The sequence below is a fragment of the Mastacembelus armatus genome, chromosome 22 (assembly GCF_900324485.2).
Source record: "Mastacembelus armatus chromosome 22, fMasArm1.2, whole genome shotgun sequence".
In the NCBI taxonomy this organism is placed as follows: domain Eukaryota; kingdom Metazoa; phylum Chordata; class Actinopteri; order Synbranchiformes; family Mastacembelidae; genus Mastacembelus; species Mastacembelus armatus.
In genome coordinates, this window is record NC_046654.1 from 10,138,357 (window position 1) to 10,157,168 (window position 18,812).

Sequence of the window (18,812 nt, forward strand, 5' to 3'; positions counted from 1 at the left end):
GCCAGGAAGAACTCACAGATTATTTATAGGGTGATTGTAGTGTGTCTGTCTGCATATTCAATGTGCAGTTAATGTGTGTCACACAGTGGGCTACAGAATCTTTGATGCCCAAGCAGGGACGCTACTAAAGTTGAAGTAAAAGTAGTGAAATTATTAAGAAATTATCATATAAATCTTTTTTAAAATCATAATATACACCTCTATTTATATCTGTGCAAAAATAGCCCCTGTATAATGTATCATCCACATTTATTTTTACTTATTAAAGCCAAATAAAATGTATCAAATTACTATATTAATTGTGAAAGATTTAACAAAATAATTCAAGAATTTGCCTGAAACTTCAAATCGGCAACGTGCTTATTTAAACCAGACAGGTCACAACATTACAGCGTTAATGGAAGTGAACAGATGGAGAGATGACATTGAAAATTTTCATTTACATGTGGTTGTCATTAAAAACCCATGGCAGACCAGTGAGCCACCACCCACCATTTGGAAACCACATCATAGATAAACAGTTTAGATCATGATGGCTGATTATTTGAATCATTGCCTTAAACAGTGAAAACAATGGAAATATCAGCAAAAAATAACATGAACAACATGAATGACATTTTTAGTTTAGGCGTACTGTATATTAACAGCAAAAGTGAATGTATTATTTACAGTTCATTAACAAACAGTTCATTTGTTAATTAATCAATAGTTAGCACAAGTTAAAAAAAACAGCTTCTGCACCTCTATGTGGTAGGCTAGTAGTTATTTAAGCCAGCACTATTAATTGTATGCAGAAACATGAGTTACATACTTGAGTTCATTTAATAGAGGTTCATCACAGAAAATGGTTGGGAACCTTGGGTATATTCAAATATACTTTCACAAAAGGAGCAATTAAAGCTCTGACCAGTACTGTAAATGAATGGAAATGGCCATTTACTGTTGCTTAAAAGTGCAATATGTTTTAAAAGAAAAATAGCCTGTTCCCTTGTGGACTCAGGGTTTTCCCATGTGTCAGACCTGTCTGGGGAAGTGAAGAAATGGCTTCAAATGAGATTTCCTAATGCCATGTCAGTCACGTGTGTGTTTCAGTAAAGGTCCTGAGGTGTTTAAATTACACACCTGCAAGGCTTTCCATAGAATGACTCATTCCAATTTTCACCACTCTCCTGTCTTTTGAACCTCTGCCCTCTGTACAGCAGTACATTCACAGGCACAGCAGCTCTACTGTTTGAAAAGTTTCAGATTACTGAAGCGATATGGTGCTGTTTTTCTTCAAAATCAAATACAGCGTTACATATTCTGCTCATAAACACGAAAGTGCTTTTTCTTATTTGTGTAAGTGCTCAGGCTGTAAGCTTTCTGATTTCTACAGATTTCTACATTTTCCTGCTGGTCTTTTGGCAGCAGAGACAATTAAGCTGTCCATCATAGCTCTCACTAGTTCTTCTGGGCTTTTTTATAAACCTGTGTCTGCAGTTTGCCATCCAGGTAAAGGTGTTACTCTGGTGGTGTTTTTTATCTTGTGGTTCTAGAGAGAGAGAAAAAAAACATACTCTAGTGAAAGCCTGTAAATTGTTTTCTTCAGCTCATACCCTGCAAAGTTATTTCACAATTGCCTCGCTTGTTACTCGCTGGCATCAAAACACCAGAGTTTGTAAGAAATATTGTTTTTCTCCTCATGTCATTTTTATTTGTCTAATGATGCTACATTTGAGGTTTCTGTCTGAACATTAGAAATTCACAGAGCTCGGGGCTACAGCCTCAGAGTGAAAGAGGATCATCATCCCTCCTGAATGAACACACACCGCACACAACTACTGATGCTTACTTCAACCGCTGACATTTGCAAGTGAAGACTTCATTACGCCTGCTCACATTTGCATTTTCACAACAATCACAACACAATCAGACATCAATATAGCCGCAAGCTTATGAGTGATGTGCATGCAATAATTTGCAAGTGAATAATTTCATGCTCACATTAGCAGAGGTGATGTTCAACATGCCGTCGTCTGTTGTAGGAGGGGAGACGCTGTGAAAACTGTTGATACTGATGGTATATTGATGAATATGTGCGGGGGGTTGGGCAGGGATATTGGATGGGTATCTGTCCAATGACTGATTGTTATGTGTGAGGTCTATTAATGTGTTTTTATGAAATTGACATTTAAGTGCAGCTTACATGTTTGTGCATCATCTTCACTTGATCCAAATCAGTTTCTCTTAACTTTAAACTCATGAAGTCACATTGCACCTTGTCCCCAATTTCACTACCTGTGCTAACAGTCACCTCCCAACCATCAGCTGCTGAAACATATAACTAAATTTAACTTTGTACTGAATAAATTGGCCTATAAATACAATCAGCCTCTACACCACCATCCTCTTAGATGCTCTTCTTTGTGAGATAAAATCTGAAAAACGTAGGTCAAGAAAAGGAGCCATTCAGAATATTCGTACATCTGCTTTAAAAAATATGTAAAAAAGGCACCCATTACTCACCACTAGACACGAAGCACAGTGACATTTTGTGTACAAAAACAAAGGAACTGTGCTTGATTTGTTCATTTTACCAATATCAGGCTGTATAATTGTATAAGCATAGATTTCAAGCATAACATAGTATTTACAGAATATATTCCATTTGGAGCTAAAGTCATATACAACACATAAGGAACATACAGAAGAATGCTATACTCACATCCACATTACAGCTTGTTACAATTTGGCAGCTGTCTAATGTCTGGGGTCATGGTAACTTGAAGACCCACAAGCAGGGTGACAGTGCTGAGAAAACCTGCAGTGGTCCATTACTTACCAGACTGCTCATTTGGAAGTAAAAGTGTCTTTCAGTAGAGCTTCCTTCAGCTGTTGGTGCTTAAATCTCCAATCAGTAGTGACACAAGCAGTGCAGCTTGGACAGTATTTAAACCAGCATAGACTGTAACATTTTTATTAGTCTGACAGCTTCAGGAAAAAATGAAGACCAACATAACTTGCAGTAACGTTATATAGAAAATATTTGCATAAACTGTGTAAGCACAATTTGACAAATGTTAGCTACAGATGTCAGCAGGTTTTTAAAACTTATCTGGTACAAACATTTCTGCCTATTTCATTGTGCATCACATTTAAATTCAGCGTAAGTTAACTCTCATTGTTTGCATTGACTTGGCACAGGGCGATGACATGATCAGGTCATCAACTTATTTCTGTATTCACTAAATGTTCTCTCAGTTTTATTCACACTTCACTATTTTTACTTATCCTAATGAACAGCACCGATGATGCTTTTTTACTCTTTCAACTATCTAAAGGTTGACATTTAAATCTGCTGACAGATTTCGCACTGTGTTCATCAAATGCCACAGCTGCAGCAGAAAAGCGTTCAGTGGCTCAAGGCCAAACTGAATGACAGAAGCACATTATTCATTCATTATCACAGAAACTCATGTTGCTAATTGATCCCTTAACCATTATGAAATGGATGGAGAGGAACGATTATTCAAATGAACAGGTTTATTGAGTGAAATTCAGTAAAATGGGTCTAACATTACACATGTAACACATATACATCATTTAAAGGCACAGTAAACATTACATTAGACAAGAACAGCACATTTTATTTCCATAAATGCCACCAAGTTATTGCACAGCATTACAGATATACAGGAATATGAAAATGTCGAATAATTAGATGAAACACTATGAAGTTCTTTATCAAAGACAAGAGCAAAATCAGTCTGTTTTCAAGCACAAGAGCATATTTTTCATTGCTAAATAAACTTTTAGAACATAAAAACTCATGAATTTAAATATAAATCATCACAACCATAATTCCCTTTTTTTATTTTTGCAGCTGTATAAATCCAGTCAAAGAGACTTAGTTGTTGTAGCCTATATTCTTATCCATGTGCTGCTGTACAGACTGTAGCTGTTTCATGAAAGCTTTGAAACCCCTGCTTTGAGAGTTAAGTGAGTTTCACCGTATGAACGAATTTACCTTTCAGTCCTTTTCTCTGACAGTATAAAGGCTGACGAGATTCAGACTAAATCTTGAGGGAATAAAATACACTACGTCAGTTGTGATGCAGAGATTTTCATCCAGCTGAGCAGAAAAGACCACTGGGACCAATTCTACTGAAAATGCAATTTAAGCATAGCTGTCTTGAGGAACAGTGTTATTTACAGCCGCACCTGGTAAGTCTGCCATGATGGTGGAGGTGTTATGACGTGGTATTCTGTGTGATATCGTCAGGATGCTTGACCCTTGACCCCTGTCCTTTGCTTTTCCTCTCCTCCAGGACAGGATGTGATGACACAGGCAGGACAGCACTTTGTTGTGTAGCGATGCGTAAATAAAAGGGTTGTAGCAGGCGGAACTCATTGCCAACAGGTGACTCGACACCTGAATGACGTTGACGTAATTCTTCCCCAGGATGGAGAAATCTGTGTCCAGGTCATGGATCAGATTCACCACCTGCAAAATTAAAATGTGTCACCTGAAATATTGCACAGACACCCCATTTGATAAGTAATTCATTTTAATACCTTTAACTATTTGTTCATTTAAGTTAACATCTGGACATTTTGGGAAATATACCTATTTGCTTTGTTGTCAAGAGTTAGAGAGAAGATCAATACCATTCTCATCACAGAGAGTGGTATTGATCTTCTTGTTGCTGCATTTTTCACATTTCATCAATCCATCATCTCCATTCAATCACCTGTACCTGTAAAGGGAGCCAGGAGAAGGCAAAACAAAGGACAGACACCAGAAGCAGATAAAAGGTCTTCCTCCTTCGTCTGTCCCAGGCGGCCTGTGCAGAACTCAGCTCTGGACATGCTGTCAAACCCAACATGGCCCTCTTCTTCAGCTGATAGGATATAGCACAGTAGGAAATAGAGACAGCAGCCAGAGGGACAAAGTAGGAGAAGAAGAGGATAAAACAGGAGTAAATGAGGCGAGCTCGTTCCTGGCCATCCCAAAACTCCTCACATACAGCCATCTGGAGGCCTGCAGCCTGCAGGTCCAGGTATACAGTATGCATCGCTGTAGGTGTGGATAAAGCCAGAGAGCACAGCCAGATCAGGACCACCAGACCCCAGCAAAACTGACAACCCCTTCTTTTGCGAATGGGGTAAGCCACAACAATGTAACGATCCACTGCGATGGCCATAAGGGACAGGACTGCTGCATAGACGGCTGCAGACTGCATGACAGTGACAAAGTAACACATGCGGGGTCCAAAAACCCAGCCACGCTTGTCAAAAGCATAAGATGCCGTTAAAGGGACACAAAATATGCACATGACCAGGTCGACGAGCGCCAGGTTGCTGATGAGGAAGTTTGTGGTGTTATGTCTTTTCTTGTTGTGCCAGATGAGATAAAGCAGGAGGAGGTTGCCAGAGCAGGCGATCAGGACCACAGCGGAGTAGAGAGGGATGAAGAGGAGCTTCAGGTTGAACAGGAGGTCCAGGCCAGAGAAGGAAGGTGCTGAGAATGGGGAGGCTGGGAAGAAGGGGCGAGAGGAGTTGCAGCAGGAAGAAGAGAATATAGATGAAGACTCAGACACTGGTTGAGATGAAGAGGATGGAGTAGAAGAGATCGCCGTGGATTGGTTCAGTGACTTCTCCCAGTCCATGGCTATGGAAACAAGTATAAAAAACATTTTAACAATTTAAAATATGTTACAACATTTACCTCATTTAATATAATTTCCTTCCACGGAAATGTATTGACCACCGTTTTGTTTGAGCCCAAAGTAATATTACATGATGATAAGATATAAAGACTGAGTGGATGAGTCATGTTTAGACAGACTAATTAGTTGACCATCTTCAAAACTCTCAATCGGCCTTACCTCATTAAAAAGCTGAAACCCAGCTTATAGGTCCCTTTCAACAATAATACATGTTTACTTTCATTTGGCTCAGCTTCACAACACCTTGTACTATTTTCCCCTTCACTCTACATGTTCTCACTGCCCCTCCAAATCGTTTCCATCTCCTCCTTGACACGTTTGGTTTCATAACCGGCCAGCAATCATTCATCCAGGCTGTGTGAGCTCCACTTTGGCACTTTCCTCTTTCACTACTTTCCATCGTAGAACAGCAGAAGTAATATATGATCCAATTGTTAACGTGCTGAAACATCTGTACAAGTAATCTACATTAATATTAATAGACCACTTCATCCTGAGCAATAACAAATGCTCATTGCGTAGCACTATACAATCAGATATTATGCAAGTGCATGATAATGCACATCGATACTGATTTATTCAGCATTTTGCACAGAGGTGTCTGTTTCTCATAGCTGACTTACATGGTTTGGTTTATTTACGACGCCACATGGCTGCAGTGAATAGAATGAGAGTGTTTGAATGACTTATCTATTTAAATTTGCAAAATAAGCTTAGGATGGTAGAAATAATGTTTGTCTCCAGATCAAATGTGTTTTTTTCTGAATGGCATCATTTTCACAGCCACTGGCTGTTCTACGTTAACTGAATTATCTGTTTAATTTGTAAAAACATGGCTATCTGTAGATTAAACACATTTCCTTTCCTACTGTAGAGCATGAATTAGTGCTTACCAATAATTCCTTTCACTATATCACGTGTATTTTATGATGAATATGGTCTTAATTGTGTCTAGTACTGTTATAAGAAAAAGAAATATGTACTCTTCTTAAGCTGAATCAACTTGTTGCCTCAACTGACCTGATAAGTGATTTACAAAACCATAACATAGCTACCTAAACATAATAATAATATTAATATTGATAAATCTCCAATTTTAACCTTATTTCAAAACAATGATTTATTATCTATAGAATCACATGCAAAAAGTACCTTTTAGAGACATGTCACTTATCAGACGGACAATCCAGCGTCTGTTTGTGTCCTCTGTCTGCAGGGTGTCCCAGTGCTGTGTAGTTTCACCTCTTCACTGCAGCCCCACTCCGCTTCAGAATAAAGAGGTGTGCTCTGTCTCCCTCTCTTTCTCTCTCTCCCTCTCTCTCTCTCTGTGTCTCACTCACACACACACAGCCTGCGGTATGTGTTCATGTGAGTGAGTCACCTCCAGTATTTTGTAAAAAAAAAAAAAGACACTTTGTCTATAATTTCAATCATTTTAAGTATAATCATTATAATCATATGATATTCCCCATGGGAACTATAGAGCCCCTAATTTAATAAATAGTGAATTTATAATGAACTTTTCCTGTTTTATGATACTGTCTATCAGTCACTCTAATTTTTCTATAGGGACTTGTACTCTAATGTTTCCAGGTTTTTATATAGTTCAATTATAGTGATTGTGACACTTACAGTATATTGCAACTTGCCTTAGTCATGTTAATTTTTTCCTGTAGCAGGAAGAGGTAGAGTCAAGTTTGCCTGGATATATTAAAACAAATCACACATTATCATAAATACAATGTGCATTACCTGTCCAGGGTGTACCCCTGCCTTCCACCTGAAAGAGAGTGGGGATAGGCTCCAGCAGATCCTCGTGACCCTGGTTAAGGAATAAGCGGGTATAGAAAATGGATGGATGGACATTGTGCATTGCTGTGAGCTGTGAGGATTTTCACTAGGAACTAGACAAACACATCCAGAAACCAAACAAACACATCAGAAAACAGAACACAAATCTGAAAATGAAAGGGCAAACCATTTGTCTCCAGAAGTGCCTATCTTAGATATTCATAAACCTAAAACTAATTTAAAAATTGACTGCCTTGGTGGCATTATGTTATTCATCAAGTGAATATCTGCAAATGATAGATAAGGATGATAAGTATGACCTGTGGAACATAGAAGAAAAGATTTATGCAGCAGTTATTTTATTTTGATTTTATCCAAATTTGCAATCACATTAACAGTTTTGTGATCAAATACTTTCTAACAAATCATGGTCACTGTTAAACTGTAGCTTTCTGTTTGGCCACACCATATTTTACTAGTATTTATTGATTAGGACATTAGGATGTTATCACCATAAAAAATGTGTTTGGTGCAGTAACTGTGTTGCATTTAAGTTGAGTTTGAATACAGCATTGTCTCAGAGCAATCCTGCTCTACGTGTCAGCCCTGTGATTGACTGGCGATCTGTCAAGGGTGTACTCCGCCTCTCATCCACTCCTTCCATGTGTTTGTTAGGTTTTTAGCACAGGACAGTCACAGTGGAGCTTTCCCTTTGTGTCACCCCACATAAAGTGGAGGAGACAATAGCATCATGCGTGTCCATATGCTTCTCAAACACAAGTGGCTCATCATATGTCCACATGCCCACCTGATGGTGTCTCCGTGAACTGTATCCAGGCAGCTGCAGGGGCCATTACTGAAGCACGAGGAGCCAGTCCAGCTCCTGAAGGAAGCGCCTTAACACACTGAAGTCAGCGGTGTCACCATGGCTACTGTCTGCCAGCACAAAAAGCTTGAGACTCCATTTGGTTGGTTTTTCTTTCATGTACTACCCATCTCTTGTCTGGGCCTTGATGCTGATATTTTTTTCCCTGGGTGAAAATGGGTCATGCATCTAGTGTCTCTAGTATGATGCAGGGACCTCAGACAGGTCTCAAAAATTTGGTGTTGAGACTAGCCCAGTGATATTTTTTGTGTTTTTGCTTTTCTGTTTGTTGTGTTACTACACAAGGCATTAACCATTACTTTAAGTGAAAGGCAGGTGGAACATGTCGAGTGGGGTGCAGCCGCTGCTGGGAGTCTATATCCAGGAGGCTCTGCTCAGAGGAAGTTCTTTAGTAGTGGAGGATCAGCATCCATCTCTGTTCAGTTTGATGGGACCTTGAGCTGTTTGGTGACTATGCCTGGAGACCTAAATGATCCAGTGACTTTCAAAAATTCACTATTCTAAGCTGGATGTTTGAACTTTATTGTGCAGAAAAATGCCTGTGCAAAGTTTCACAATAGACATGCATTTACACATTTCATCTGCTAAAATAAGAAAGACGCTCTTCTCACCTTAAATCTGAGTTTAGTGTGGTGCTGTGCATCACAAAGGTTCAGTATGCAGTTTACATGTGCGTAAAAACTGACAATAAATATAAATTTTTGCCTTTATGTGTAGTTTTAGCAATATTACTTGTTTTGCTTTGTGATTGTTTTGTTAATTTTTAACTTTTTCTTTTTTCAGTTATTCTTTGATCACATCTGTACTTGCTATTTGTCTATATGGTCACTTTGCATGTCCTTGCATGTTGGTGTCTTGTCATCCAAATATTTAGTCTTTGTGGCCGTGTTCCATCTTTTTCTTACTTATTTCTCATGTACTTGAAGTCATTTCATTGACTTCAGGAAGAAACATTAACAGTCACATCATACATAATGCCTGCAGGGGCTCTGTGATCTCTCAAGACCCTGGACCCTGTTTCTTTACTCTAAAGGCCCAAATCTCAAAAGTCACAAAAAAAATACATGAGCCCACACACAAAATTCAGCATCTGAGAATAGGCTAGGTGTGAACTGGAGCTGCACCTTACCTAACTCAATATAAGTGTTCAGCTAATGAGCAGAAAAAAAAGAGCAGAGTCAATTTTACTTGTTTTTACTGAAACATGGGTAAAACCTCAAATGAAAAATAACAGGTCACAAATTAAGATGTTACACAATATGTTATAATACATTCAGGTACTCTTACTTTAAATGTTACAATTTTTAGACAGAAAAATATCAGCGATCGCAAGAAATGATTACATCATTGCTTGTCATAAGTCTAATGAACAATGTGATACTGCATGTGGTCCATCATTAACCTTTGCATATGTAATTTAAATGAAGAACCATTCAGGTTAAAGACATAGGAGGCACTACACAAACTAGAAGCTAATTCTGCTTCTAGAGAACAAACAAGTCTACTTTCAACACTTTATTATATATTTTCATGGTGTGATGTGGTTAAAAGGATGAATAGCAAGGACAAAACACGTGACTGAATAAGTACTTAATGCTCAGTTGCTCAGGATACAGAGGATGATGACAGGTTGTAATTGCTTCTTTGACCAGTGATAACAAAAGCTTTGGTCTAAACAGCAACATGACATAATGCAGCTCGAAATGAGCTCGGGGATGTAACAAGTCACGCTTACCGAGCACACTCCAAATTGGTTTTTCTTTCAATGTTTCTATTTTAGCACACTCATTTCTCTGGGCTTTGTGTGTCGTCTTCGTCCGAGTTGTGTCTCTCTCCCTCCGTTTCCTCTTCATTTTCTGTTTGTTTTGATTCTGTTGGTTCCTTACTCCCAGATGGCCTCAGGAGATATTCTAGCTCCTCTGCGCTGATGGCCACCTTCTCAGGAATCAACCACCTCTTGAAGTGTTCGAGAGCGCTGGGAAGGGAGGTACACAAAAAGTCAAGGGTGTTAAGATGAGAAGAGGTCTAGGTCAAGCACAACACTGCCTAGGCCTATATTATCCTTGCAACACATAATGAGAATAATTCCGTTGTCTAGACAAGCAAATGACACATGGTCCAGTACGGTTAGATCACACTACAGGTAAGAGAAAAAAAAAATAAAAAAATCAGAGGATGTAATTATTTTTGCAATACCTCCAATTATATTCAAAAATAAATCGCCAGTGTGTATGATCTGTTTGTTTGGATTTAATATGATCATTTTGGCAAACTAAACTACATCACACCGTGATGTTTTACGTCATGTCACACCTCTCATCCATGTCACCTCCTTGGAAGAGCTCTGAGGTCTGAACATCATGCAGGAATCTATCCCAGCATTCTTTCTTAGCTTGAGACAAGGAGCGCAACATGTCCCTGGATGTCACATCACTGGTCTGGCCCTTTAACTTCTTCAGGCGGTTCTCTGCAGCAAATCATAGGCAAGACATGCATCAAAGTTATGATTTTTAATTTTTAAATAGAGGCCATGTAGGATGGATGATATGATCAGGTGCAAGGAAGACAGGGTGAGATATATAGAACATAAGACCTACAGTGACCAAAGAAGAAGGAAACAGGAATACCTAAACTGGCAATGTAGACCTCTGAATCCTCCATTGGCTCCCATTTGGCACTGGGCAAACTGGTATTCTTCCCGTTTGATTGTACATTGACCTGCAATCCGACTTCTGCTTCAGGCTGGAAGGAGTCTTTAAACTTAGTGTTGTTTTCTGGAGCAGGATGAGCCTGCACCTCCGGGAGACTGGAGCAGATTTCGGACCACAGCTCCCCGCTGGACCGGACCTCCTGACTCTCGAAGTCGTCAGTCATTCTGGTGCAGTTACTGTGTGTCAGCATCAGTTTCCAGATCTCGTTAACCTAAACTGGTGCCGCGACAGATTTAGATAAAAGATGAATACAAAGAGAAATAAAAACCCGACTTTGTTCTTAAACGTTTGTCAACATAATTAATTACAGATACGTCTTCTTAAATCCTACCTGTGTGCAAATCCTGACAGGCTAAGTGGTAATTCTTCCTCTGATGTATGGACATCAAGATTAAAGCTTAGCCTCACTAGCTAACTGTGTCCATGATCCACCTTCTTAAACGACTGACAACCTACTTCCTTATTTGGGCGTTTATGATTGGCCGTGGTAACCGCCTATCAACCTGTATTGCCACATGATTGGTTCTCCTTGGCTTCGCGTTGGAGCTTCCCCATCTTATTGGTCAGGGGATGTGGTGGAACTGGTCAGTCGCGAACAGCCGAGGTAAACAATCTCTCCTGACCCGTGTTTATTGAGTATACGAGTATCGACTATTCTTACATATATTTGAAGAAATGATACTAACAATAACAACCGCGCAGCGACAGTATTTGTTTAATATGGCACGATAACTTGTTAGTAACGTCGTAGCTGTAAACTATGAAGGTGGGTTAGCTCGCTGGGTGTCAAGTTCGGTTTAATGCAAATAATTTATAATAATTTGTAACTTCAGATTTAAAATGACCAAAACTGTCTTTCCAGTAGCGTTACCACATACGACGGTGTGTGTGAGAGAGTGTGTGTGTGTGTGTGTGTTTGTACACGTCTCTCTATGGTTGTCTGGACACATTTTACTCTGATACCATTCTTGTGAGGACATTCTGGCGGGTCCTCACAATTTAAATGTTTTTTTGAGGGTTAAGATTTGGTTTCAAGATTAGAATTAGGTTCAGGTTCAGGTAAAACTTTTATTGTGATGGTTAGGGTCTATGTATTATGTCTATGAGTCTATGAGAACATCCTCACAACAATAAATGAGACTTATTGTGAGACGTGTGTGTGTGTGTGGGTGTGTGTGTGTGTGTGTGAGAGATGTGATGTACTCAGGGTTGCAAGCACTGATGATTATGTCATTGCAGGGAGATCCAGGAGGAGATGCTGGCAGCGTTGCGCCTGGCAGTAGTAGCAGTCCCTATGGGTGTGCTACTATCCCGGACTATGGCGTGGATGTCCAGTGGCAGAACACATCCAGAGCTTGTCACCAGGCTGAGGGGTACTAGACTGAAGTCATTAGATATTTAAAACATGACGGGTGGTGCTACATTATATTCACTCTAAAATAACAGTGTTACACTGTGGGTGTTGGCCAAGAACACAGAGGTTCTCCTTATTAACTTTAACCTGGAAAACATAAAGGATTATTTTACCCAGAATTGAAATTAACAAAAAGGAATATGGCAAGTAAGCAACTATTATGTCTATCATGCTATTCAAGAATTAAACCGTTTTTAATTGTGAAAAAAATTGGATATTGAAATGACAAGTGGAAAATGTAAAATGGTTGATTTGAAAATCAACTGTGAAATTTAAACTTCCAAAATGGAAATAGAAACATTTAAATGTAAATTTAATTTAAAGTGAACTGTGTCATGAGGGAGGAAAGAAGATATTTTCCATTTCCTCCCTCATTTTTAGATCTTTTTTCTTTTTCTTTCAAGCTCTGTATGTAAATTAGGAAGCAAACCAGTGAAGTGGCGTCTCCAAGAGCAGGAAAAAGCAATATGCAGATATGAGCTTCACCGGGATATTATAACAACCAAAAATCCCACACATCAGTTCTGATTATGAAGTAATGATTAGTCTATTCATATACCACCCAGCTCAGCTATTCTAATTCTAATTTTATTGATTTTCTTTCCACATTTGTTGCTTCAGTTTGATGTAATTGTCTCTTCTTTCCTCCTCCAGATCACGGGGTGATCCGTAGTGACAGAGTGTTTGATGCAATGCTGGCTACAGACAGAGGGCTCTACTCTAGAGACTATCCTTATGCAGACTCTCCTCAACCCATAGGTATTCATATTAGTAAACACACATGCCTGTCAATATGATAGCAAGTATTTGATGTGTGCTGTGGTTCTGTGTTAACACGGTTCTTTTCACAGGCTACAGGGCGACCATCAGTGCACCACACATGGTGAGCAATAAACTCTCAGACAAGGTGACACTTATATACATACACAATTAATTTAATGTTGCCCTGTGTTCCTGGTATGACAGCATGCTCATGCTTTAGAGCTGTTAAGTGACAAATTAACAGAAGGGGCATCAGCATTGGATGTGGGTTCAGGAAGCGGATATCTCACTGCCTGCTTTGCAAGAATGGTAAGTTCCAGATAAGTCGTTGTATTTCCTATAATATGCTTATTTCCTTACACAGCTACATTTTTCTGTTTTGTGTAGACAGGACCTAGTGGTAGAGTGGTTGGCATTGAGCATATCGATGAACTGGTTCAAATATCAATAAAAAATGTGCAAGCGGATGACCCAGAACTACTTTCCTCTGGACGCATCAGACTTGTAGGTGAGTCAGGAGGTGTCAGAGTCATGCTTCTTTCAAATAGTAATGTTAAAATGGCACTGCTGCAAAAGACTATAAAAGTCATACCTATATTTGTCAACAGTGGGAGATGGACGATTCGGCTACCCAGATGGAGCACCATATGATGCTATTCATGTTGGTGCAGCTGCAGCTACTGTTCCTAAGGCTGTGAGGACACATATGGCATTTATTTTTGTGAGAATAGAATAAAACAGAATAGGAGAAGCTGTGCAATGATTCAGTTTCACTGTACTTCAAATATGCACAATTAAGGCACAGCAAGTTCAGGTTCAAACATGTTGTACACCTGAAGTAGTAAAGAGAATCTTGATCAGTGGTCACTAAAAATAGTAAGATGTGAAGGAACCTTTGACATAATGACTAAATCTAGTCTTGAATTGGATGACCACCAAATGTGAAACTTTTTTTTTTGTTTGTTTCGTGTTTGTCTTGTTATGTTAGCTCTTAGAACAGCTAAAGCCTGGTGGGCGGTTGGTTCTGCCAGTTGGCCCAGACGGGGGCAGTCAGGTGCTAGAACAGTACGATCGGCAGAGTGATGGGAGCTTCCTCAAGAAAGCCTTGATGGGAGTGGTTTACGTGCCACTCACCGACAAGAGACATCAGTGGCTTGGGTAAGAAAACACCTACAACCAATAACACTTCTTCAACCACAGTCTGTGACGGAAACACAGTTTATGTACTGACAAATATCGTCCTATTATTTGTGAACATTACTTTTTTCAGGTGTCTCTGCAATCTTCATGTGTTTCTTGTATTTTATGCAGTTATGAGTCATTGTCACCTTCATCAAATAGCTTGTTCCTTCATTCTCTCCCCAGAGGTGAGCTCTGACTGCAGTGTGGTTGCCCCTGCAGGAGGTGGCGTTGACGCTGCATCTCCGGGGTACCGTATCGCTGCTCATGCTTTCACTAAGCTCCAGTCTTAACGCCCACCTGCCCTGCTGGGTTGTCACCTAGCAACGTACAGTGAGGATCTTGCTCTGTTTGCCTGACCAGATTGTCTTCCAAGTGTGCTGAAACATTGAGCAACTGAATGAGTGAGCACCGCTGGACTAATGACCTTTCTCTCAGAACCCTTTGAGTGATAGAGATTTTTCAAATGACAAAGAAGTGATTCACATTTTTATTCATGGGTAATTTCAGTGAAGTTCAGCAATGGCAAATTTACAGTTGCCACTTGAAAAGCTACAGAATGTGTTCAGACAAATGGATAATTGGTGAAATTGTATGTAATCTTATGGGAATGCTTTGGTTATGAATGCAGTAACATATAAGACAAGCCCAAGTTAAAGCCATGGAATTTTAATTAAAACTAGGATATATTTTGTGGTAATAACTGCTTCTTATTCATTTCATATACTGTATGTGTAGGATATGTTGGGTGGGGGGGTGTTGTGCCAAATATTGTTTCACTGAGGAACTTATGTTTTTGAAACTATACAATTATGTGTTCACTTACCATATTTATTAATAAAACTCAAATGGATAATGAATTGGTTGTCACTTTTCATTGAAAATTACCATGATTATTGGTAAAGAAGCTGTTAACATTGTCAGGAGAAGGAAAAATAAAGGTATTTTTGATTTTTCAGTTACTTCTATGTACCAACACAATCATTTACTGAATATAAAATGAGTATTCTGGTAAGAAAATACATTCATGCTCAAAGAGGAGGGAGAAGAAAATAAATCATACTATAAAAAATGGGTAGCATAAATGGTCTATCAATATTTTAGACAACCAATGTAAAGACATGTAAAGATACAAAATAATTACAGAACAGTGTTGGGTTTCTTTTTACTAAATAATATCTGAAAAACATTTTAAATATTTTTTCCAAAGATTTTTGTGTACACAAAAAAAAAGATAGCCATGAGGAGGTGATGTCCCCTTTAAGACGAAGAAGAAACACGAACGTTTGACAGTTTGGACTACACAGCGAATGACTGGACTACAAAAAACGTCATCACTACGCGCGCCTAGCGACAAGGACCTACAAGAAGCAATGCACGTGAGTGTTTGGGTTAGATGTATGAGAAAATGTGGTTCAGTGTCTTTTTTCTGGAGTCCGACTAAACTTAATAGGTTTGTATTTTACAAAGAACAGCGCCAACTTATTTCTAACGCCAATAAACGTCTCGTTTGTAGTTCCCATCCCGCACGGTGTCAACATAGTATTTCGATGATGGAGCAGGCAGCTATTGCTTCTGTGGCGGAGGACGTCAACACCGTGGTGTTGGTGGAGGCATGTCCCGCCAAAGAAGCCACACAAACCGGCAAACGCAAATGCGACGAGCCGGAGGAAGCCGAGACAAGCGGTCGAGGGAAGAGGCGCAGAGGAGCGGGAGGGAAAAAAGTCAGTCCGGGCCAGAGATACATCCCTCCTCCGCAGAAACGGAACCCTGGTGTCAGCTTCAGCAAGGAGCATTTCGACGAGACGTCCTACTACTTTGAGGGTGGCCTCCGCAAAGTTCATCCATACTACTTCGACTTTAAAACCTACTGCAAAGGTCGGTGGGTTGGGAAGAGCCTTCTGGAGGTGTTCAAGACCGAGTTCAGAGCCGAGTCAGTGGAGTATTACCAGAAGGCGGCCAAAGAGGGTCGCATCCGGCTCAATGACACACCTGTGGAGGACCTGTCCGTGGTGCTCAGGGTGAGTGTGACCAATGCATACTTATGATTTTATTCCGAGGTCAGTGTCATCCTTACATCAATAATAGCACAGTGGATGTATCTAAACGTGGACACACTGAAAAGTCATTTTTCTTTACATTCTTCTCCGTATTGAATCAAAAGTCAACCTTGACAGTGGTGATTAGGTTATTGTTTTGTTCAGTCAGACTGTCCAGCTCAAATTACATAAAACATCTGGTAGTTTGAGAAAGCAAAACCAAAAAGCTGCGAATTCTGACGTACAACAGATTGTAAACGTGCCATGTGAAACATCTGGGTGGTGAGGACGCCTGGTGTGATAGGAGGCTTTAAACTTTCCTGACTTTCCACAGAATAATGACCATATGAGGAACACAGTGCACCGGCATGAGCCTCCTGTAGTGGGCAAACCCCTGGAGGTTCTAGTGGATGATGGTGAAGTGCTAGTGGTCGACAAGCCTGCCTCCATCCCAGTCCACCCATGCGGTCGTTTCCGCCACAACACGGTGATTTTCATCCTGGGCAAAGAGCAGGGCATTTCTGAGCTTCATACGGTCCATAGACTGGACAGGCTCACATCTGGAGTGCTGCTGTTTGCCAGGACATTAGAGACGTCACAGAAACTGGACCAGTTGGTGAGAGACAGACAGGTATGTTCAGAATGGTTTCGAAGTAATTATGATTTGCAAATGATTAGTCAAACTCGAGATACAAAATTTCTGATTCTGACCAATAAATGTGGATTTTCAGAAAGTCTTCAAAATTTTTAAAATTTGCCCCTTTTCCCAGATTGAAAAAGAGTATGTGTGCCGAGTGGAGGGGGAGTTCCCAGAGGGTGAGTTGATCTGCGAGGAGCCTATCCTGGTCGTTTCCTTTAAAATCGGCCTCTGCCGGGTTGATCCCAAAGGTAAGGAGTGCCGCACTGTCTTCCAGAGGCTTAGCTTTAATGGACGAACCAGCGTGGTGCGCTGTTTTCCCCTTACTGGCCGCACACACCAGATCAGGGTCCACCTCCAGTACCTGGGCTTCCCCATCCTCAGTGATCCCATCTATGGGTCCTCAGCCTGGGGTCCTCTAAAGGGGAAGGGGGGACTGGTGGGGAAGACTGATGAAGAGCTGCTGCAGGCTCTGGTAGAGGAGCATTCATCTAAGGAAAGTCTACACCTGTTGGATGTACCAGATGATGGGATTGGGATCGTACAAAAGGCAGATAAGAACAAAGCATCTGGGGAAATAGAAAAATCAGATAGAACATCTGAACCCACCGAGACCCGAAACATCGAGGAATGTGGTGGTGACAAAAAGCTGGAAAAACAGGATTCGACAGGTTGCTGCTCAAGCAGTGTGAAAATACATGAGGTCAATCAGGATTGCACAGAACTTCAAAGTAAGAGTGTCTCATGCCAAGAATCCGAGAGTCCTTTACAACTCAAAACAAATGGAAATCAAATAGAGGGACCTGACTGTATGCAGACAACTCCTCCAGGGGCTAGAGACCACCTGTGTAGTGAATGTAAGCTAGTACGACCAGATCCCAAAGAAAATGATCTAATCATGTATCTCCATGCTTTACGCTACAAAGGACCAGACTTTGAGTATTCCACACGTTGTCCCAACTGGGCCAAAGAGGACTGGGTTGAACCTGATTTGAGTGGACCAGATGAACACAGCCAAAGATTTTGACATTTAGATTACTGCTGCCATACAGGCTTTTTCAGATATTTAAAACTATGACCAGGACTTCCTTCTGACTGTGTTTCGACTCATAATTTTTTAATAACTTTTCTGAAGGTGGTATAAAATGCTTTAAAATATACTTAGCATATGCTGTTTCCACCAGAATTGGGCATGTAACAATATATTTTTTCTTCGTCAAAGCTGTTGATGCCTCAAACACAAAGAGGAAATGGAATTATGTTCTTTCTCATTTTACTCTGAGCATTGTTTTAATGTTAAGGATAGAGTTTTAATTTAATTTCATCTTTTTTTTAAACCTGTAATCAGTGTGGAACTCCAAGACGCCAAGAAATAAATTAAAGCCAGTCTGCAGGAAAATAAATGTTTTATTTTAGTTCAGTTTTGTGAAAAATTAACAACATTGACTGCTATTTAATAATTATAAATAATAGTGGTGCAGACCCTTAAATTGCTTCCCTTCATACAAAGCCTGTGATTGATTTTATTTGTCTCTTAGGCAGTTCATGCTGCTGAGTGATTTCAAAGTGAAGACTCACTAAGAATTGATTATACAGTCAAGATGTCAAAAGCAAACACTTCCTACCTTGAGAAAGGTTGAAAATAAATATAAAACTTTCCTTGTCAAGGTCTTTCTGCTCCATTA

At 40.0% G+C, this 18,812-nt stretch overlaps 4 protein-coding genes across 6 annotated transcripts; 2 read left to right on the forward strand and 2 right to left on the reverse strand.

Moving 5' to 3' along the window:
* Nucleotides 1-4,070: 4,070 nt before the first annotated feature.
* On the reverse strand, nucleotides 4,071-5,660 carry prlh2r (prolactin releasing hormone 2 receptor). Its single transcript, XM_026307545.1, has 2 exons — nucleotides 4,737-5,660; nucleotides 4,071-4,483 (listed from the first exon to the last, which is right to left on the reverse strand). Exons 1-2 carry the CDS (start codon nucleotides 5,646-5,648, stop codon nucleotides 4,157-4,159), a joined length of 1,239 nt encoding a protein of 412 aa, XP_026163330.1. The 5' UTR covers nucleotides 5,649-5,660; the 3' UTR covers nucleotides 4,071-4,156.
* Nucleotides 5,661-9,563: 3,903 nt separating this feature from the next.
* Nucleotides 9,564-11,552, reverse strand: ccdc32 (coiled-coil domain containing 32). The gene is made up of 4 exons (XM_026303426.1): nucleotides 11,428-11,552; nucleotides 11,013-11,312; nucleotides 10,699-10,852; nucleotides 9,564-10,360 (listed from the first exon to the last, which is right to left on the reverse strand). Exons 2-4 carry the CDS (start codon nucleotides 11,284-11,286, stop codon nucleotides 10,171-10,173), a joined length of 618 nt encoding a protein of 205 aa, XP_026159211.1. The 5' UTR covers nucleotides 11,287-11,312; nucleotides 11,428-11,552; the 3' UTR covers nucleotides 9,564-10,170.
* A 99-nt stretch (nucleotides 11,553-11,651) lies between these two features.
* Nucleotides 11,652-15,231, forward strand: pcmtl (l-isoaspartyl protein carboxyl methyltransferase, like). 2 transcript variants are annotated; one of them, XM_026323192.1, is made up of 9 exons: nucleotides 11,652-11,700; nucleotides 12,336-12,469; nucleotides 13,165-13,269; nucleotides 13,362-13,393; nucleotides 13,477-13,581; nucleotides 13,660-13,780; nucleotides 13,881-13,966; nucleotides 14,261-14,430; nucleotides 14,638-15,228. In XM_026323192.1, the coding sequence occupies exons 2-9, from the start codon at nucleotides 12,352-12,354 to the stop codon at nucleotides 14,648-14,650; spliced, it is 750 nt and encodes a 249-aa protein (XP_026178977.1). In that variant the 5' UTR covers nucleotides 11,652-11,700; nucleotides 12,336-12,351; the 3' UTR covers nucleotides 14,651-15,228. The 2 variants fall into 2 exon arrangements, with proteins under 2 accessions (XP_026178977.1, XP_026179791.1); XM_026324006.1 differs by lacking the exons at nucleotides 11,652-11,700; nucleotides 12,336-12,469 and adding an exon at nucleotides 12,484-12,657 and having other exon boundaries at nucleotides 14,638-15,231.
* Nucleotides 15,232-15,789: 558 nt separating this feature from the next.
* rpusd2 (RNA pseudouridine synthase domain containing 2) lies at nucleotides 15,790-18,791 on the forward strand. Of its 2 annotated transcripts, XM_026307755.1 has the most exons (4): nucleotides 15,790-15,830; nucleotides 15,968-16,472; nucleotides 16,825-17,121; nucleotides 17,261-18,791. In XM_026307755.1, exons 2-4 carry the CDS (start codon nucleotides 16,002-16,004, stop codon nucleotides 18,152-18,154), a joined length of 1,662 nt encoding a protein of 553 aa, XP_026163540.1. In that variant the 5' UTR covers nucleotides 15,790-15,830; nucleotides 15,968-16,001; the 3' UTR covers nucleotides 18,155-18,791. The 2 variants fall into 2 exon arrangements, with proteins under 2 accessions (XP_026163540.1, XP_026163531.1); XM_026307746.1 differs by having other exon boundaries at nucleotides 15,825-16,472.
* Nucleotides 18,792-18,812: the final 21 nt, after the last annotated feature.

Coding starts and splice junctions, on each gene's coding strand:
- prlh2r (XM_026307545.1), bottom strand. CDS start 5,648: ATGGACTGGGAGAAGTCACTGAACCAATCCACGGCGATCTCTTCTACT. Junction 4,484..4,736: donor TCTCCTGGCTCCCTTTACAG/GTACAGGTGATT, acceptor TTAATTTTGCAG/GTGGTGAATCTGATCCATGA.
- ccdc32 (XM_026303426.1), bottom strand. CDS start 11,286: ATGCTGACACACAGTAACTGCACCAGAATGACTGACGACTTCGAGAGT. Junction 10,853..11,012: donor GGTCTACATTGCCAGTTTAG/GTATTCCTGTTT, acceptor GATTTGCTGCAG/AGAACCGCCTGAAGAAGTTA. Junction 10,361..10,698: donor GGAGGTGACATGGATGAGAG/GTGTGACATGAC, acceptor CTCCCTTCCCAG/CGCTCTCGAACACTTCAAGA.
- pcmtl (XM_026323192.1), top strand. CDS start 12,352: ATGCTGGCAGCGTTGCGCCTGGCAGTAGTAGCAGTCCCTATGGGTGTG. Junction 13,270..13,361: donor AGACTCTCCTCAACCCATAG/GTATTCATATTA, acceptor TTCTTTTCACAG/GCTACAGGGCGACCATCAGT. Junction 13,582..13,659: donor CTGCCTGCTTTGCAAGAATG/GTAAGTTCCAGA, acceptor TGTTTTGTGTAG/ACAGGACCTAGTGGTAGAGT.
- rpusd2 (XM_026307746.1), top strand. CDS start 15,825: ATGCACGTGAGTGTTTGGGTTAGATGTATGAGAAAATGTGGTTCAGTG. Junction 16,473..16,824: donor ACCTGTCCGTGGTGCTCAGG/GTGAGTGTGACC, acceptor GACTTTCCACAG/AATAATGACCATATGAGGAA. Junction 17,122..17,260: donor AGTTGGTGAGAGACAGACAG/GTATGTTCAGAA, acceptor CCCTTTTCCCAG/ATTGAAAAAGAGTATGTGTG.